General features: G+C 44.4%; 1 protein-coding gene across 9 annotated transcripts in view; it reads right to left on the reverse strand.

Moving 5' to 3' along the window:
• Positions 1-754: 754 nt before the first annotated feature.
• The window catches only part of Cadm1 (cell adhesion molecule 1), a 321,456-nt gene continuing 302,813 nt past the window's right edge, over positions 755-19,397 (reverse strand). For 8 of the 9 annotated variants that reach the window (XM_005328284.3, XM_021728448.3, XM_021728447.3 and 5 more), the window contains 2 exons: positions 13,441-13,572; positions 8,487-11,447 (listed from right to left, as the gene is read on the reverse strand). In XM_005328284.3, the coding sequence (XP_005328341.2) occupies positions 11,329-11,447; positions 13,441-13,572 (251 nt within the window). In that variant the 3' untranslated portion in view covers positions 8,487-11,328. Of the gene's footprint in view, positions 4,667-8,486; positions 11,448-13,440; positions 13,573-19,397 lie in introns of those variants that run through there. The other variant, XM_040285249.2, reaches the window with a different exon arrangement.

Consider the following 19,397-nt stretch of genomic DNA (forward strand, 5'->3'; position numbering starts at 1 on the left):
CAGAGGCACAGCTGGAAACACTACTCATGAATACTGGCTCCTGGAGTCCAGCTCATCACTACCAGCCCACCCCCCTCCCACGCACCAAAACAAAAACCCAAAGCCGGAAAGCAGCAGCAGGGCAGAGAAGTCACCTGCCCTCCAAAGCCCAGGGTGTCCACCCTGACAATTTGCTGTACAGAATGGAAGCCGGGTGTGCAGGTCAGATGTCTCTACAGACTGCTTCTGCAGAACCCGGGACAATCAGTAGCTACTGAAAAGTCTATGGAGATTAGGGGCAGCTCAGCTTTCCCTTTGGAATCCCTTCCCCCTGCCCCCTCCCCCAGCATCTGTCAGATTCTTGCAGAGTGTCAGCATTCCAGGAGGAGGTGATGGCTCCTAAAGCAGGTGTACTCTGCCCACCTGGCAGGTCTGCTCCTTTCCTGAACTGGCTCCCTCCAAAACCTGGTCTAGGTGCACAGAGTGGGAGTGCAAGGTTCAGAGGAGAGGAGAGAGAGAAGGGAAGGGAAGAGGAGAAGACAGGCAGGACTGTTTTGAAACCTTTGCAGGATTTAGAAGCTCTATTTACAGAGGCTCAATCCCACCCACACTGACAGGTACCTTGCAGTCCCACACTAGAAACACTTTATACCTGATTATTTATCAGTTTGGTTGCCGTTTGCTGGTTGGTTGACAATGTTATGGTTTTGTAGATATTTAATTAAACATTCAATAAATTTGATTTGAGTTTTCCTGTCTTCTCTGTACTTGGAGATCCTATTTTTTTTTTTTTTCTTTCCAGGTCTCAAGTATATTCACAGGCCTGGAAATGTTTACAGGACATAGGCACTGTACTTATTGACCTTAATGGATAAAACAGCCTTGAGAGAGAGAGGAGGGAGGGGCAAGAAAAAACAATGGTGACCACAGACAGGAAAAAACAAAATCAAAACCAAACCACACAAAAATTTAGCCACACAGGCAGAGGGAGTTTGAGAAATTTTACAATTGCTAGTTGGGAAGAAGAGAGCAGATCTTACCAGGCTATTTCCAGGAAAGAAATGGAGAAATGAAAAGCTAATCCAACCAGAGGGGAAAAAAAAAAAGAATTCTCTTATTATTCAATAATTTATTGAGCACAGGGCCAGATACTGCACTTGGCTTCAGAGATACAGACAGAGCTGGATCGGATGCAGTCTCTGCTCTCAAGGAATTTACTGTTTTATTGAGGGAGACAGAAGGGTAAACAAACAGTTCAGATATGAGATAAGGACACAAATTGAGGTAAGTATGAGGGATGGAGAAAGCACAGAGAAGCAACCTGAATCAGCCTCAAGGGAGGAAGATATCCCCTGAATATTCCAAGGCACAGAGGTGTGAACTTGGGGAGTTCAGGGTGGGACAGGGCTGGGGCCAGAGTGGTGGGGATCGCAGGGTGAGATGGAAAGGCCAAGCTAGGTTGATGGCAGGTGTGAGAGTCTCATTTACTCTGCAGGAGGAGGTCAACCAAGAGTGGTTTCTGAGGAGAAAGGCATCCAATGTGCTTCAGTTTAGGATGGATGATGGGCCTTGGGGGAGAGGGACAGGAAGCCTGGAGAGAGGCCGGTACATTCCTTTGGTTGAAGGTAAAGGGCTTGGATGAGGCAAGTCACATGGAAATGATGAGTTGGGTCAAGTCTGAGAAGGATTCAGGGGCAGTGGGCAGGAACTGGTAGCCAGCCAGAAGCTAAAGATGAGGGAGAGGGAGGGGTCAAGAATGACAATGGGGTCTGCAGTGTGGGAGGCTGATGATGCTCTTAAGTAAGAAAGGAACATAGGGAAGGGGGGCGTTTGGAGGAAGCTTTTCACTTCTCCAAAGCCTCATGACCCTAAAACAGATGCCATGCTAGACAGGCGCCCTTAAAGTTGCCATGGAAACTCAGCAAAACTCTGAGGTGGACAGTGAGGGAATCACTGGGAGATTATGATATTCTTTGGGGGCAGCCCTAGCCAAGACCAGAACATGACTCTGAGGCCAGCCACTAGAAATCTGTTCTGCCTCCGAAGAAAGGGGCTTGAAGCCCACAGAGAGGCAGCACCATAGATACCTCCAAGGCCATTTGGGGACTGGCGATCCTATTGTGAATCATGGTTGAAGGGAGTTTATTGGAAGTCAGCTAATGAAAGCTCCCAGCTATAACCAGGAGTCTATATTCTCCCTGGGCAGCAACACACCCTCCATAATAGTTAGTGTGGCAGCAGGGGTGAATTGCAACACAAATATCTATCAATCACAGCAAATTCATTGGGTTATACTCCCGTCACCCAGAGCTGACCCTTTCCTACCAGAGGAAGTAATGAGCTAGAAATAAGTGCCATCTGAACCTGAGTCTAGGGAAATGTGTGATCATGGACATCTCAAACCTTAACTTCCTTCAGTTTGGGCTTTTCAAAGAGATGAATACTATAGCATGAAATTGCCAAGATTAAAAAGAGAATGTTAGTTTAATACACATGGTGGGGCAGTGGCCAGGGCCATCCATGGCACAGGATTCCCAAATCTTGGCCAGGGACTCGCTCAGCATTCATGGGAAGTAAACAGCCTCAAAGCAAAACAACCACATTTCTTTCTTGATCTTGGATGTTGGCAAAGGGAAGACAAACGAGGGCACTCGGTTTGGGGACGGCATGAATGAGGCACACATGTCCATAAATAAACCAGGAGCCCTCCAAACACGCTGCTCGTTTGTTCACACAAAAGCCAGGCTGGCAGCCCTCGCCAAGCCATGTTCACAGTCGGATCCTTAATGCATTGTGAGCGTTCAATCAAACTTTTAGTGGTGAAACTCTGGGAGTAGAAAGCCAGCTAAGCCCAAATGGTCCCTTTGCTTTTCCATCTTTTGTGGCTGCCTGGCTGTGCTCTTATGGGTTTTGTTGTCAACAAACTCCTGGCTTGCCTTTGAGCACTCCAAATTATTGAAAATGACTACAGCTTAAGACTGGCAGGATGATTGTTAAAAACAGCCCTGGCATTAATCATAGCTTAAGAGCTTTTGGAAAATGATTCTAATTCAGAAGGGGTGGCTTACAAAGAGGCTTGTCGAAAGCGAAGCAGACATCAAATTCTGAAAGGCAGAGAGCCTCCTTGGTGCCCACACCTGGCTCCTCTTGCAGCCCTGCGGCAGTGTATGGGGCGCAGCTTACCTTACCAGCTCGCCCCATGTGCTGCTGGGAGATTTCCACGTGAGTCCCACATCAGCCCACCCCTGATCGGGGCACCTTGAGATGGGAAAGACTGTGGGGGGGGGTGGTGCCCGCAGTTCCCAGTCTTCCTGGCAGTCCTCTGAATAAGGAAGAGGTGGCTGGGCGCCTTGTTTTCTGTCAACAGTTGGGGTGCCTTAGACGGATGCTAAAATAAGCCGTGCGCACAGAGGCAGCTGCGTGGGCAAACACATGGTCAGCATTTGCAAGGAGCCAGGCAGGGCAACGAGCTAATACTTCTGCCTTTTGCCTGCCTGGCACAACAAAGGAGAATGATTTTTGCCATCAGCATTCTCCCTATCATGGAATCATTGCACAATTTAGTATGATTAATGGTTTCCATTTAGGAGAAGCTGAGACTGAAAACAGTGGGGGAGTGGTGGCACTCGGCTGGGGGCGCTTGCGGCTGCAAACTAGAGCAAAAGGGAGAAAGATGTGGCCGGTGCCTGCCGGCCAGGCCAGCCGTGCCCTCCACCTTTACTTCCAGGCACGATTGGGGAGACACATGGCTTTGACATGCATTTGTTTACACAGTCTGAAAGCTGCAACCCTGTGGTGGCTTCATTCTTGCAGCCTTCCCAGCGTTTGTGGCTGAGAGCTACTCCCTCTGGAACTGCCAAAGAGAATGTCACTCCCAGAGGTTCCTAACTGAAGGCCTGGTTGAGAGCCAGGGTATGGCGATGGGGCTGCATAGCTAAAGCTAGCAGAACTAACTACACCACTTCTTGACATTCCTGATGGCCACTCAGGGATGCCACACGGAGAAGGATCCCACCCTCGTGTGGGGTGGAAGTGGTGGTCTCCAACATGGCCGTCCGTCTCTGGAGCACCCAGGCTGGTGGGCCCAGTCTCGGCTCTCATCCGCCAGCTTTCCCAGGAGTCTTTCTCCACTCAGGAAACTTCTTTCTTCTCTGCTTCTGTAGACATTGCTTCTTCTCAGATCTCACAGCTGCTGCGGGTGAGTGGTGAGACAAAGGGCGCCATAGCCAGAGACTTGTGGGTGCTGATAGAAACCAACCGGGAAAACACAGAGAATTCAAGAGGGCCTGCATGTTTTAGCAAAAGGCTTTGTAACTGAAGCCAGAAAGGGAGAAAATTGGTGATCTTGGCTGGGTCTAACGTGACTCCAGGCCCTTCTCGATGCATTGCTGTCTCTGCAAGGAAATCTATTATTTTCCATAAACTGTCTTAAGCATCTCCCGGGCTACATTTCTGGCTGCGTTAAGAATCAAGCCATCAAGAACAGCTGTGAATGTTATACACTTTCAGCAGCAGCGATGGGCTTTGGCAGGGAAGTAGGAGCAAAAAACCCAAGTAGGACATTTCAGTTGACAGTAATGGCATTTTCCCTTCCTTGTCCAAACGATAAAAGATTCATGCTCCTAATTGCAACACTAGAGCTGCCCCCATCACTTTATTCTGGGAGAGGAGGTTAGAGAAAACAGGCCTAGAGAGAGGGAGAGAAAGAGAAAGAGAGAGAGATGGATAGTAATTTCGTCACTAGCTAACAGAGACTGATTAGTGCAGAAGATTCCCTTCCATAGCAATACTTTTTAATCAGGGCTGCTGTGTCTGGGCAAACAGCTTTTGTGGATTAGCTAGACTCGAGCCTGCCAGCATCCGTTGCAAGTTTAAACGATGAAATACACAACTACAGAGAAAACAAACCAAAAAGAGTAATAAAGTCACACATTTCAATATTCAGCAACCATTAAGGGATTTAAATATTTGCTTGCTATTAAAGGCTTGCATTAGGCTCTTCCAACACCAGCTCTGGAAGACTGAAATATCAATTACGGATCAATTTTCCCCCTAAGTAAACACTAATGCAGGATAAACAGTATTAGAAGATGCAATCGTAACATTGCTGACTTCAGGATGGACTTCCTGCTGGTAACAGCAAGTTTAAGCCTGGTGATTAATTAACCTGAGAAGATAGCACTTAAGGAAGATTTAAAGCGGGCACGTCTGAAATATGACTGTGAGCCAGTGCATGTTTGGAGGGCACCTAGAAAAGTCCCTGGCCTAGAGCATGTGTTGATTTGCCCCTCAGTAGTGGTCCTTACTTCCCAGATCAACACTTCAAAGGATTAGGAGAGAGTAAAACGGGAAGCCAGGGTGGGTATGCCTGCAGGTGAGAGAAAACAGTAGACTTGAAGTCAGGTTCCTCCTTGGAATGAATTTCATATTTAAATATGTAAAACTTGAGTTGTAGTTTCTCTCACTGACCACCAGGGGCAGTACACATTTTATGCTCATGTGGAATGAAACATCAAAACATAAGAAATAAAAACAAATGTAGCTCCCTATGTACTGGAGAGCATGTACTTTAAGGATTGGAAGACTTGAAAACAGAGAAGATTCCTGCATTCAGGTCTCAGTTTTGGAGTGCTCACATTACCCTTGTGCTACTGCCCTCTTCCTACCACCTGTAATAATGTGGCGGTGTGCTGGGGGCATTGAACCCCACAGCTCTATCAGAAGCACATTTTAACATTTTGAGATGAACACAAATAAGGTTCGGAGTATGGTTTGAATTTTTCTGACACATCATACTTCATTCTGAAGGCCCCTTATAATATACGATAACAACGTTACCTTACGGCTTTGCTTGGCCATTACTAAAAATGTCATCATTCCCCAGGAGGGTTAACAAGAATGCTGTTCTAGCAGATCCTTGAGAGTGATGGAACCAAGGGTGCTAAACTCAGAGCTGAATGGCTTATTTCTTCAAGGCCATGCTGAAAGCTGCCCATATTGAGGATGGGCTTACAAATGTCAAGGTTTGAAATACGGAATTGGCAGCCCCTGCAGACTAAGTGTGATGCAGACAACTAGGTGTTTGACTAGCTCCCTTTAATCAACTTGGAGGAGAGGTCACACTGTGCCTACCACTCAATTTCATATATTGGCCATAAGGCCATTTGGATGTCAGTCAAGAGCCCCTTTTCCCTTTATCTGCATGGCAGGTCAGGACTCCAAGTGCTTCATTTTGGAAATATTTCCAAACTATGTATGTGAGGCTGTGAACACTAATTTCACTCTGAAGGAGTTTGGCTGCTGGTTCTTCATGACTAAATCTGTGTATTCAGCATCCTGGCAAAGAGGTGTATGTAGTCCGAGGCAAAAAAAAAAAATTTTAACCCAATACAAATGCTTCATTTAAGGAAGGTCTTTCTACTCGTCAGTTGATGACTGTGTGGTTGCCTTAAGGTTCTGGATGACAAAATCAAAGGGACATTTCTCCATGGAGCAAGTCCATAGCACTACAAGAACAACATTTCAAGTAGAAGGAGGACAGTGAAAGATTGTACCAATTAACACCCGCATATCACCTTAGGGTTCCTGTTGATGTATCTGGAGAATGCAACCAGGCCAAAATATTTGTGAATACTTCATACTAAATGAAGGACCAGATTACTTATCAAGTTCCTACTAACGAGTGCTGCTTCTGGCACCTTCTCATTTGTATGCCCGGTGGACTCAAATGGTAAATGTGCAGCAAATTGCCACCTCATATCTGCCTCAGTGCAGAGGACTTCTGGGGTCCCCTCTCTGCAGGTTATAGCTGAATCTGGAGCCTCATGCTACAGGCAAGGGGAGGACTGATGAAGACTTTACACCTAATACACGCCTCATGGCTTGGAATGACTACTAATGAATAGTGACAGGAAAGGGATCATTAAACATTCTATGACAAGGTTCATAAGGGTATGATATGTCCATACATGAGTCCAAATAGCTCCCTCTAAGTAGTAACTACCCACAGCCATGTGGAAGTTTCTATGTTTAATCCCCACTTGCCTTTATCCTACATTATGATGAACATTTCCTAAGCACCGATCACTTATCTTTTTCTCCCCATTGATGCTGAGAATTGAACCCAGGGCCTTCTGCATGCTAAGCATGTGCTCTAACACTGATACCCTCCCACTCAGACTGTGACTGCTGATCTTACCTTACGGATAGAAGACCAAGGTGGGTTGGTTGGGGAACTTGCTTAAGTTTCAAAGCTAATCAATCATGGGGTAGGGATTTAAACCCAGGCAGGCTCACTCTAGCCTGCATATTCTTGCTTGCTACCCTAAATCACTCACGTGTGTCTCTGTATGGAGTTATGATCAATTTGTGCTCCCTTTCCTTTGGCAAAGGCTGGACAGGCCACTCATCTCAGCACCTCTGCCTGGACTTTGAGACAGCCACAGGGCTAATTCCACCCTCCACACATGGGTGATTTCACTCATTTTGCCACACACATGATCAGGCTGGCTAGGCCTACTGCCCTCTGCACCTTTGGCTTATTTCCTTCTTTGCTAAACTGTCCTTATTAAGATCCAGCTCTTGACTATACTCTGGAAACCACTTCAGAATACCCCTCACTATGCCTGATATATAGCAGGTGGTCAATAATTGCATATCTGTTTTTTTTTTTTTTTTAATGAAGGCAAAGGACCAGGCCTGGTTTTAAGAAGAAGTGACGGACACAGTCTTTCTCTTTTCTGGAGCTTACCTTTTCTGTCAGAGCAGAGCCTTTCCCATTATCTGACTAAGAGCAAAAAGGGGGACTCAACCACGGCTGGTGGGAGAGGGCACTTAGGGGCTGGTTAGATCTTATCTGCTCATTTGTAAGATCAGACACCATGACTGTGTGTGTGTGTGTGTGTGTGTGTAGTCGTTGCTTACTTCAGCCTGCAAGGCAAGGATGATGACGACAGATTGGATGCTGCTGTCACCCAGGCCTGGAAGTCCTAGCAACCTAAACACAAGTGAGAATAATCTTCCATAGGCAGCCACGCCACTTCTCGGCAGCTCACACTGTTTTTGTGAAAGGAGAGAGAACTTTAAATGAAGGAGGCAGAATGAATCGTTAAGACACGGAATCCCAAAATAAGAGACAGGTGGAGCAGGCAACACAGGGGAGTTGGTGGGGTGGTGGGTGAAAGAGGGGAGGGAGGGCGGGAGGTGGATCCACGGGAGTGTCTGTCCCTGGCTGCCACCGCTGCGTCCCGCACACCTGCACAGATCACCAAGTCCATCTGGAGGCGCCTCCATTCAGCCAGGCACCTGGCTCACCTGTCCACGGAGAGGGGAGAAAAGGATAAGGACAGGAAGGATGAGCAGAGGAGAGAGGATGCAATTCCAAGAAACCCGGCCGGCAGCCACTCCTGGCTCATACCGCCAGCTTGGGTCCCCACACTGGGTCCTAAGGAGGAAGCTGGGACCAGAGGCTGAGGCGTCCATAAGAAGTCCATAAAGAGATGAAAGGATCACTTTGTAACATTAATTTTTTTATTAAGAAGACAGATATTTTATAGTACTTCTTTTTTTTCTTTTTTTTTGTAAAAATGGTATACATGAACCAATACAAAATGCGAATGGGAACATATGGATATGGAGTTTCTTACACTGTAACATTGTCCATGTACACCTTAAAAACAGAACTGGCCTAGAGGGAAAAGTAAGACGTTGGTGTGACTAAAGAACAAGCTTATTTGGCATCAATTATACATCCTTCATTATTTTATATTCCTTTAAAAAACACAAAAAAAACAAGTTTGTTCTTTCTTCACTCTAAAAAAAGTGATCAACCTGTACAAAGTAATACTCAACAATACATTTCAAACAGTGCACTGTATACTTAAGAAAAAATACATAAACCAATATACAACTAAAATCCATAATTTCCTGTTTTTGCTTTTATTATTTTTTTCCAATGTGTGGGGCCTACACTTCGCAATCTACCTGAGACGGAAAACACCAGTCGAAACACATGAACCTGAGACATGTCAACATTGTAAGCCATAAAGTTACATCAGGAACACTGCACTACTGTACACTTTTCAAAACAGAAAGATGGGAGGTCCCGAAAATGAGATGCCAATTCTGTGAGCAATGGTAGTGTTTTTTGTTTTTTTGATTTTTTTTTTGTTTTTGTTTTGTTTTGTTTTTTCTAAAAAGAACAACTGAAAAAATCTTTCAACAACATGCTAAATGGTTCTCACCCTTTGATATGGTTACACTATGGTCAGAATGGGTGCTAAGGGCTCGGAATAGAGCTGCACATTATAAAATTCATTGAAAAAGGGATGTTCGTTGTGGCTTTTTGTCTTGATTAAGTGCCTAGGGATAGGAGAGGGGTAAACAAGATGCTGCTCGATAATGGATTTTCTTTTACATACCAGTCCGTTCCCAAAAGGCCCCCATATTGCAATGGTTCTATCAAAGGTTAAAATAAAGACAAGAAAAATAAACACGCTTTCAAATAACAAAGAGTTGATACTTTTTTCCCCTTAAATAAATCAGCATAAGTTTTCCACATAATGTAACAATAGTAAAAATGCACCTTGCAAAATCCAAAATTACTCACTGAAAATGTTATATAATATATATTTATATATATATATATATAGATCTATCTTTTTTTGATGCCATCTTTCCATAGGGACTGTTATCTGGAGTCTGGAGCCTTACCAAAACACATGGTAAGAGTTTCATTTGCGTCCTTCAGGACTACTTCTAGATTTCCTAGACATTTCAGTGAAAACCCCCACATCACTTTAAAAAAAATGTAAATGGTAACTTGACTCCTCTACCTTTTCCCAAGGCTCCCCATCTAAGATATGTTCAAGGTAACTTATTTGAGTAGCTATGCAGTATGGCTGCCATCATGCGAGATCAGTAATTTTTTGGCAGATGGTTCTTAAGGCTGAGGAAAGAGGCCAAGGCTAGTGTATGAAAGGTAAAAAGATAAAAACACTCACATTTGAGTTTTGATTAAGTAACTGAAAATCCCTACATGCTGTTTTTCCACCTCTGCTCTGACCTTTCGAGAACTGAGATCGACAGCAGACCAGTGTGAGAACAATACCGGCCCTTCTTTTGCACCTCCTGCCTTTGTCAAGCCAAATCTGAAGGAATGAAAGTTTCACACGGATTTGAGTTGGAAATCCCAGCATGACAAATATCTGTAATATACAGTACATGCAGGCCACATCCTACTGCCTTCCTAACTAAGCACAAAGGAAAAAAAAAAAACCTGTCCCATTCAGTCATTCGCACAACACGCGGACTTGCTTTTTCCTACAAATTAGTGAGAAGTAAGGCCGATTGGGAAAGGTGGATGGAATCATTTGGAACAGAAATAACCAGAGCAGAACTGTCTTTCCCCCCTCCCTACTTCCCCTCCTGTGGCAACTCAAATTTGTCCACTTCTATAAAAGGAACAGACCTCACCTGTCGGGTCTATTTAGGGCACTGAGAAAGGAGGAATCCTTTCTGCCCCAAACCTTTCTGGACAGCGTGGGGTATCTATACTGAGCCGTCTACAGACACAGAATTAAAGACAGATTCAATCTCATTGTGACACACCTCACTTGCAGATAACCCTGTACAGTAATGTAGTTCCACAGCAAACAGAACATTTTCTGAATCACAGTCTAATTTTCTAGTCTTCACTGCTCTAAGTATTTGAAACATGGGCAGCAGCAAAGAGTTTTCATTGTTTGTTCACCCAAATCTTTACGACAACAGAGAAGAATGCATTATGGATACACTAAATTCTGAACTATGAAATCTAAACTGTGCTGGTTCTCCTTTTAGGAAACTGAATTTGGAACCGAAAGCAGTTACCTCAAAAGTAAACCAAAGTAAAAACAGTAACAAAAATGGGGAGGAAAAGAGTTTAAGGAATCCCAGCAGGTAAATTCCAAAATGGGAGATTTTGGAAAAAATCCAAAACTCATTTGGGAAAAAAAAAAAAATGCTCACGAAGGAAAAGAAGAAGGAAAAAAAAAAAAGCAACAAACAAACAAAAAAACAAGGCACAGAATTTTCTGCATTCTACTGAAACTAAATCCAAGTACCCAAGTTTGACTTGGTAGGAAGAAATAAAAATAAAAAACACAAACAAACAAATAAAAAGAGGTGTCAAACAGCAGAGTGTACTTTTCAAAGAACATTTTTTACACAGCAAATCCCAAGCCTTCCCAGTCTCGCACTTTTCCACCCATTCATAAAAAACACACGAGTTTCTCGCAAGTTCCAATATCACTGTCTCTTTATCATCTAAATAGGGCCAGTTGGACACCTCATTGAAACAAAAAGGCTGATCTAGATGAAGTACTCTTTCTTTTCTTCGGAGTTGTTCTGTCCTCCTTCTGCATTGATTATAGCTGTGTCTGCGTCTGCTGCGTCATCGGCTCCTTTGGCTTCATGAGTGAAGTATGTACCTGAAAGATGAAGGGGTAAAGCACCGTGACTGTCTGATGGCCTCTGTGTAAAGTGGTACAGAGATGGCAACTTGCTTTATGGCCATCATCAGCCGAAGTGGTGTGCAGGCAGCAGAGGGGAAAAAACAATTGGAAGAAGAGAGCGAGGTGGGTGAGACAAATGGGGATCCGGGGGTTCCAAAGGCACCACTCCAACTGAACCGCTGCGATATAATTCAGCAAATGAGACATTAGAGCAGTGATTATGACCAGAGGATGTCAGCAGAAGAAGACGTGAGTGGGAGCTAAAATGCAGAAAGCTGGAGAGCTGCTGACTAACGCGTAAACAGTAAACACCAAGGACCAATGACAAGAGATGTGCACGCACGTGGTTAAAGACCAAAGCAAGGAAGAGCAATTAGCCAATAAATGAATTAGGGCCCCGATGACGCTTCTACTGTCATCTCCAATTGTCTGTTTGCACAACAGTCTCCTGGCTTCATGAATCATCACTGACTATCCATAGGTGAGAATGTGCTTCAACTTGCACGTATAGGTTTTATTTTCCTATGCCTTCCGTTTCAGAGGTGGGGTTCCAGATTGAGAAATAATTTGACATTGTTACGGCTGCAATCAAGGCTTCGGATCTGTCTCCATGAACAAGTGATTCTCTCTCATCATGTAACTCTAGCCCGGACCCGGATTCATGGATTTGCTAATTGGCACAGCCACTTTATAATGACAAGACAGAACGTTACAGAGTTGGTGACACTCGTATCACCAAAGCCCAAGAGTTTACATGGAGAAAGACAAGGACTGCACCTCAGTATAGTATGTAGATAGAACTTAAATTGCCTGGCACAATCAATAGCCCTCCTCCCACGGTACACCATATCCCTGCAGACTTATTTGTATTTAAAAAGGCTGAAACATTTTGCCATATTTTCTGGTTTTCAAAGTGACGAACTGAGAAAGCGGGCGGTCAAGTGCTTCCCTCCTGTATCCTCTCTTGGTCTGTAGTGACGCACACGCTCTCTTCCCCTGGTCCTCCAACGTTGCTGCTCAGACTCGGCCCTGCTCCCTGGCCTAACCTCCCTGGCTCTGTCAAGCTAAACACTGAGAGGCCAGAGTTCTCAGCCAGATAGCTCTGAGAGTCCCAAATTGTTATATGCTTGAGACGGACACTTCGTATCCTAAAGGCGGTTGTCAAGTACCTTGAACCTCCACTGCTGTGCTCAAGGGACTTTCCCCAAACCCAGGTTACAATCAAGCAGTATGCAAGCGCCAAGAAAGCCCTGCAAGCTCATTGCACAGTGCTTGAGAAAAACAACCGAGAAAGACAAGGGCCGACAAAGAAAAGGAAGAATAAATTACCAGGAGGGGAGAAGAGGCTCAGAGCAGCATGGGGCAGAGAGGAGGAGCACTGGAAAAGATGATTGCCCATCCAGACTGCACAGTTGCTAAGTGTGATGATTAATGGCAATTTAAATCAATTGCACTGATAATTTTAAAAATACATATTTATGTGGCTTTTAAGGCAAAGGATTTTCTTTAACCTGGGCACATCCCACCAAGGAAAGTATTCTAGAGCGCTCGTGACCAGGTTACCCAGAGTTCAGGGTGAGTAAGCAGGGCTAGTTTACCCGCCTCCTGGAGCATGACAAGTGGTGGGTATGCTGTTGCACGTCTGCCCTTCGGGGGTTCACACCACACCTTGCACACCAGCCCCTTACTTTATCGCTTTTACTTTATCCCCAATTATGGATTGGAGAATAACAACTCTATAAAGCTTTATATTTAGAGAAAATCCAAATCAAGGAGTGTTCCTCATCAACTCCCAGAGTCCTAATCAGCAGCTGCTAAGATTTCTGCTTTTTTTCTCTAACAGTTTCAGAATCAGAAAGGCTGTGTGGCCACATATGCCAAATTGCCTATCAAGGACAACCTTGTAAAGTCCCCAAATGCAGGGGAGGTGGTGACATGTGTCTCCTGCCTGCCAAAGCACCTTGCTTACCTTTATGTCTGGCAAAATAGCGCCCCAGAATGATGAGCAAGCACAGCATGGCGAACACCACCACCGCCACGACGCCGCCAATCACAGCGTGATCCACTGCCCTTATCGAGCCTTCTTCACCTGCTCGAGAATCTGTTGAAATCAGAAGAGGAATAGGGATGTAGAGCTTATTACAGGACACCAGAGGCCCTGGCCACACTGCCTCCAGGGTCAGAAGATCACCTTCTTTTTTAATGGAGGAGCCAGCGAGAACAATCCAGATGGATCAAGTTACACTGGGCGAACAGACTGACCTGTCCAGTGCTGAATTGATCTGTTCTCCCCACAAGGCAATTTCATTATAAGCAGCACAGGAGCACTAATGCGAGTGGAACAAGCTTAGGGAGGCAGGGAGGGGAGAGATGGAGTCTATCCGGTCCTGACCTAGTCTTGGTGTTCACTCTATCTGTATCCAGCTGCAGATCCTAATTAAGGAGGCAGACCTAACTATTTAAGGGCACCCTGAATGGCACCTTTAGGCAATCACAGGAACTGTGGAGGGGAGGACAGAGTATCTTTCTCTAGCTGCCCAGTGGCTTATTTCCTGATGGCGTAAGCACAGGAAAAGCAAGAGCTCAAAAGCCACAGCAGTCTGGAGATAAAACAAGGATTATAAGACCAGAGACAAGTGACCTGCTTGCTACATTTAGGATGTATGAGGGAGTAAGCCTCAATTTAAAAACCTAAAAACCTATTTCAAAAAAGACAGCAAGGAATGATTGTCCATTGCCACAGACGGTTTTTATTTTATTTATTTAACACCTCACGATGCAATTAATTTTCCTTTATAAGCATCCCTCCCTCAGGATGTCTTCTTCCGATTGAGGAACGACATGTTTGGCTGGGGAACAACTCCAGAATGAACCCAGAATGAGCTATGGCGATGCAGAATGGATGTATGGCAGTGTAAACAATTTTAATTTAGGAACGTGGCTACATCACCCCTTGCTGAAATCCTAATGGCACCCGAGATTTATAATGTAGTAAAAAACAATTATTCTCCCGTTGATTAATACATTAACATTTTGGAGTGGAAGCTAAACCATTGTCTTTTTTTTATTGAGTCAAGTACGACACCTCCATTAAAATGATTTACTAGCTGTACCTTACAATTTAAGCACAGCAGCAACAGAAACGGTAAAAATCTTTTAACTTTACATGATTTGTGAAGTCATATGTGAAGGATTTACCATTTAAATCTTTCAGTACAAGAAGCACATGGCCTATAAATCTGTCCCCCTTGCAGTTGCTGGACGCCTAAGAGAAATGCATTTCACCAGGAAGACCGAGAGTGCAAATTCAAGTCAATTTCTAAGAAAGATTTATCTCTGTCTCTCTCCAAAGAACAGAGCAAATCTCTGAAGCCTCCACCTCTAATAATATTTGAAGTTTATCGATCAAGTGTACAGATCCGTGACAGCTAAAGGTAATGGTGCTCTTTTGAGCCGAAACCTGATACAACGCTTTCAGCAGGAGGGCATGATTTACACTTTCTATCGATATTTCCAATTCTGCTTGGAGATTAAGTACTGAAGGATGTGGGGAAATAACTCGTGACTGAGGGTTCCATGAAAAGTGCTTTAATTAAAAGAGTTTAAATTAAAAAAAGGAGTATTTAAAGTGTTTCATTAAGTTACCTTTGAAAGGAGTACAGAAAAACCAAAATCCCAAAACCAAACAGAAATGCCAAATCAGAGGCAGCAGCAGGTCGCCCAGGACAACAGGATGATGGGAGTTTAATTGGAGAATGGAGATGGGTTGGAGGCAGAGAGCACTGCAGCCAATTAGCCCGCTCCGTGATGTGCGAGCCCCTCCAGCAACATGTCTAATAAGCTCGACTTGAAACGTGGTGGCGAGGAATCTCCCTTCTCAGCCGAAAGTGCTGCTGATCACAGATGCTACAGCCTCCATTGTCTTGAAAGTCCTTTCAGGCAGGCAGAACTTGGCCATGGAAACTTTTTTCCTTCTAGAGACAACAGCTTGTTGAACAGGCGCAGTCTCCTTGGGGTGCTGCTGGACCTGAGGTGTCTGCCGGATAAGAGTGCTTTACACACTGGAGACGTGCACCTGACCGTGCACAAATTCAAAAGTGTGCACAGGGAATCAAAAGTAACAGTAATGCCGGCCAGTAGTGCTCTCCTTAGGGAGCTCTAGGGATCTTGTGGGAATGAGAATTAACTAATGTCCGGCTGCGGTGACCTTCAGACCTATTGAAGTTTGTGTTTTTAACAAACCCCATCTACCTTAGAATTACGTGAGGAAGACAAAGTGATGCCATGATATTGAGGAAAGATGGTCTACAGGCTAGAAGTGAGGAGGAGTCCCATCCCAGGAAGACTGAGAACAGAGAGGAACTCCCGGAAGCTGCCCGAGACAGAACACTTTAACCAGCTTGTGGCAAGGCACTCTCTTGTCCACTGTTAAAAGAGTGCTTCCTCTATGCCTAGGCACATGATCATTCTAGAAGTCTAAGAAGAGCCAGCCAAAGAGAAAAAGAACACCTGTGTGTGTGCATTCGAGGTCTGGGACAAAGGAAAACAAATAATCTCCTGAAAACAAAACCAAAAAAGTCTCACTAGGGCATTAATTTTCTGAGTCAAAACTATTCACTTGACCTTTGCTGCCCATGAACTTAGAGCTAAATATGCTATTACTCCCCCCTGCACTTAACCCAAATTAAATACCTACATTCTAGTTATTTTCCCCACCCTCAAGGACATACATATTTCGCAGATACTTATTTATAAGTGCAATCTCTCTAGCTATCTTCTGATACTCACTTTGATCAGAAAGTTTACTACTACCAGTTAATCACCAAGACATTTTTCCTGCCTTCAATTACTACATACGGACACAGAAGGTAACGGATGTTTAATTTACAGGGAGAATTGCCAGTTATGTGCTCCTTACCGCCTCTCCCCTCTCCCACTCCCACCTCCTGGGTTTACTTTGTGAGGAATTAATGGAGTTGTGCCTCTTCATATGTGCTTGTCACAGTGTGTCCTCCCCATGAAGAGCAGAGCTGTTTCCAGACTAATCTCACTCCCTTCATTTCCATGTGTGGATGGTGAGGGTCCTTAGAATGCCACGGACTGGTTCAAGGAGGCCCGGTGACAGGTTCCCTACCACCAGTAAGAACTGTGTCCACGTGTGGGCGGGGCCTTGCTTATGATATGACAGGACAGCCACGATGCTATGGAGAAGGCACTGTGCTGACCCAGAAGGTGGAAAACCGGAGGCTGAAGGAAATATTGACCACCAGAGAAGCACGTCTCCAACAAAGCCCATTGGCCCCTTGACCTTTCCTGTTTCTTCTCAAGACGAGAGCTGACCAGTTCCTGGAGAGACTATTCATAAGCAGAATAGCTGTGACTTTGCCATCAGCAAGAACTTGCTCCTCTGGGGAAGCAGACCCTTTCATGAAGGTCCTGGTCAGTGCGGCTTTTCTGGGAACTTGCTCTCCAGATTTCAGACTTCCTTTTTGAGTCAGGCAGACAAAGAATCCAGAGGCAGACTCCACAGCTGCCCCCAACTTCTCAACTGAAAAATAAGTGGGAATGGAAAGCACTTCTAGACATGCCCGATCCTCTGGCAAAAGGACGCTTCTTCGGTTCAGAAAGTCATGTTTTCTTGTTTCCTAAGAGGCTACATTGTTCCTCTTGCTTAGTAGCAGGTGTAAGAGTGTCTCTATTCTGGGTCTAAGCTCTGCCTCCATCATCCTGAGAAGTGAAGCCGTGGTCCACTTGGTATATCCAACCTCGAAGAACCAAGCATGCTTGGACAACACAGTCCACGTGGAGTTAAGAATCTCACCTCCAAATCATCTCACATGTGACTTCACGTGAATTAGAACTGGTGGTTGAATAATTCGAACTTAGATGACACTGTAAATGCTGGGAGATGTTCATGATAGCTCTCAGTTCTGGTACAACCTTCCTGCCTGTTCTGTCCCATCCTGCAGTCACTTCTACAGCTCTAAGTGTGACAGACACATCATGAGCTGATTAGTATTCGTGAGTTAGCTTTTCTTTTGGCAAAAAGCTGAAACAACTTGGCTTCAGGTGAGAGTTTACAAGCTACTTGCAGAATGTTAAGTTGGCTACTAATGCTTGGGTCATAGTTTCAACCACCCCAGGCTCACTTTAGCATCTTAGAAATTGTAGGGGAAAAAAAAATATCTCAAAGAAACTCCCAAGAGGGATGCCCCACACTGCTCAGCTTTCTTTACCTTGGGCCAGTTGACCTGGCCTGATCCGTTCTTCAAGAGCAATAAGGAGTATGGAGGGGAAGTTTTGGGGGCAGTAGTTCCCTAGGGCCTGACAAGAAAATTGATTACTACTGGAACTTCTGTTTCCTTCTCCCTCTCCATAAGGGACTCTTCTCTTTTCTCTGATTGCTTTCACTCCTTAAACCATTTGACAAGAGTTATCCTTAATACAGCACTTTGGCCACCATGCTGCCTGTGGTCAGCAGGGCTCTCTGAACAGGATCCCAGTTTCTAAGGCTACTCTACCACCCGGCATGGGACTCATAATATGAGCAGCCAAAGCAGGGATTCAAAGACAACCAGGGAATGGCCAGTATATATTAGATAAGCCTCTGGCAAGGAGGAACTTTGACAGAGCGGTCCATTGGGCAGGAGCCTTACTGTGACTACAGCCTGCTCACCCTGAAGCCAGGGTATACAGAGCCCAAGGGCAGTCTTTTAACCAAAAGGACACCAACTTTTCTACCTCTGAGGAGTGAAGCGTGATACCGTAGTACACAGTGAAACACAGCTTAGGGCACGGCAGCCATGCCAAACTGGCTCATCACTCTTCAGACTTCCTGGTGCAGGCTTTAAGGCACATTTAGCTCACTTGATAAGAGCGAACCACTCTTCTTAAATGCATGTATTTATTCTTTTCATAAGTTATAAACTACTACGGGTTTCCTCTTAAAGATAAATATTTAAAACGTGGAGGTTCTCATGATATAAGTCCTCCTACTCCGATTTATTACACTACTCGGATCCTCGACCTTCCCCCATTCGTGAATGAGCTGAGAAAATGTTAGAACTGTTGACTTTTTGCAACAGTTTTGTCATTTGGTTCAGCTGAGGTCTTGCTGGACAAGTCAGTTTAATTAAAAACTCTTAGAATTGGTGTTTATAATAGAAATGCTGCCTCTAGCTTCCTCAGGCTGGTAGGGATTAGTCTATCTCAGAAAAAGCTTAATGACTATGATGTCATTTGCTACTTCTTGCTAGGAAGAAAGGAAAAGGTCTGGCAGTGGATTTTCCAAATCTGAAGCAAAAACAAAAATCTGACTTCACAAAAAAAATAAAACAAGACAAAACCAAAACAAAACAAAACAAAAAGCAAAGACCAAAAACTAAAACACATACACAAAAATCCTGCTACATCTGAAAAATGTAGCTACTCATTTTCATCACCTATTGAAGCTCTCATTTATGGCAACAAAAATAAGTGTGCATTTTAAAAAGCACAACTTTATTACTGAAGGGGAACAAACTGAATGGCATGCGCTGACAAAATGCCACATTATTTGCTAATCCTAATATGTTATTCTTCTTTAAGATTTGCTTTTCTCAGCACCAATTCAATTATAGATGCTACAAATCCTTCTGACATTTAATTCCCTCTTGTCAGAGAGTAGTAAATGTATACAGTACATGCACAGCTTTCCCATTAAGATGTTAATATATATTGGAGCACACTAGCCTCTATGCAGCATAACCTTTCTTTTCTGTCTTAGAAAATGGAAGGGAAAGAATAAACGTAGGCAAGAAAACCATGAAGACTCCCATATAGCATCCCAAGCGTCTAGTACTACCCGTCAGCTGCATTCAATTCTAGCAGTGTAGCTGCAGCTATACTAACATTTCAAAGGAACTATGTTAAGCTACTTAAAGGAAA

This window comes from Ictidomys tridecemlineatus, chromosome 4 (assembly GCF_052094955.1).
Source record: "Ictidomys tridecemlineatus isolate mIctTri1 chromosome 4, mIctTri1.hap1, whole genome shotgun sequence".
Classification (NCBI taxonomy): domain Eukaryota; kingdom Metazoa; phylum Chordata; class Mammalia; order Rodentia; family Sciuridae; genus Ictidomys; species Ictidomys tridecemlineatus.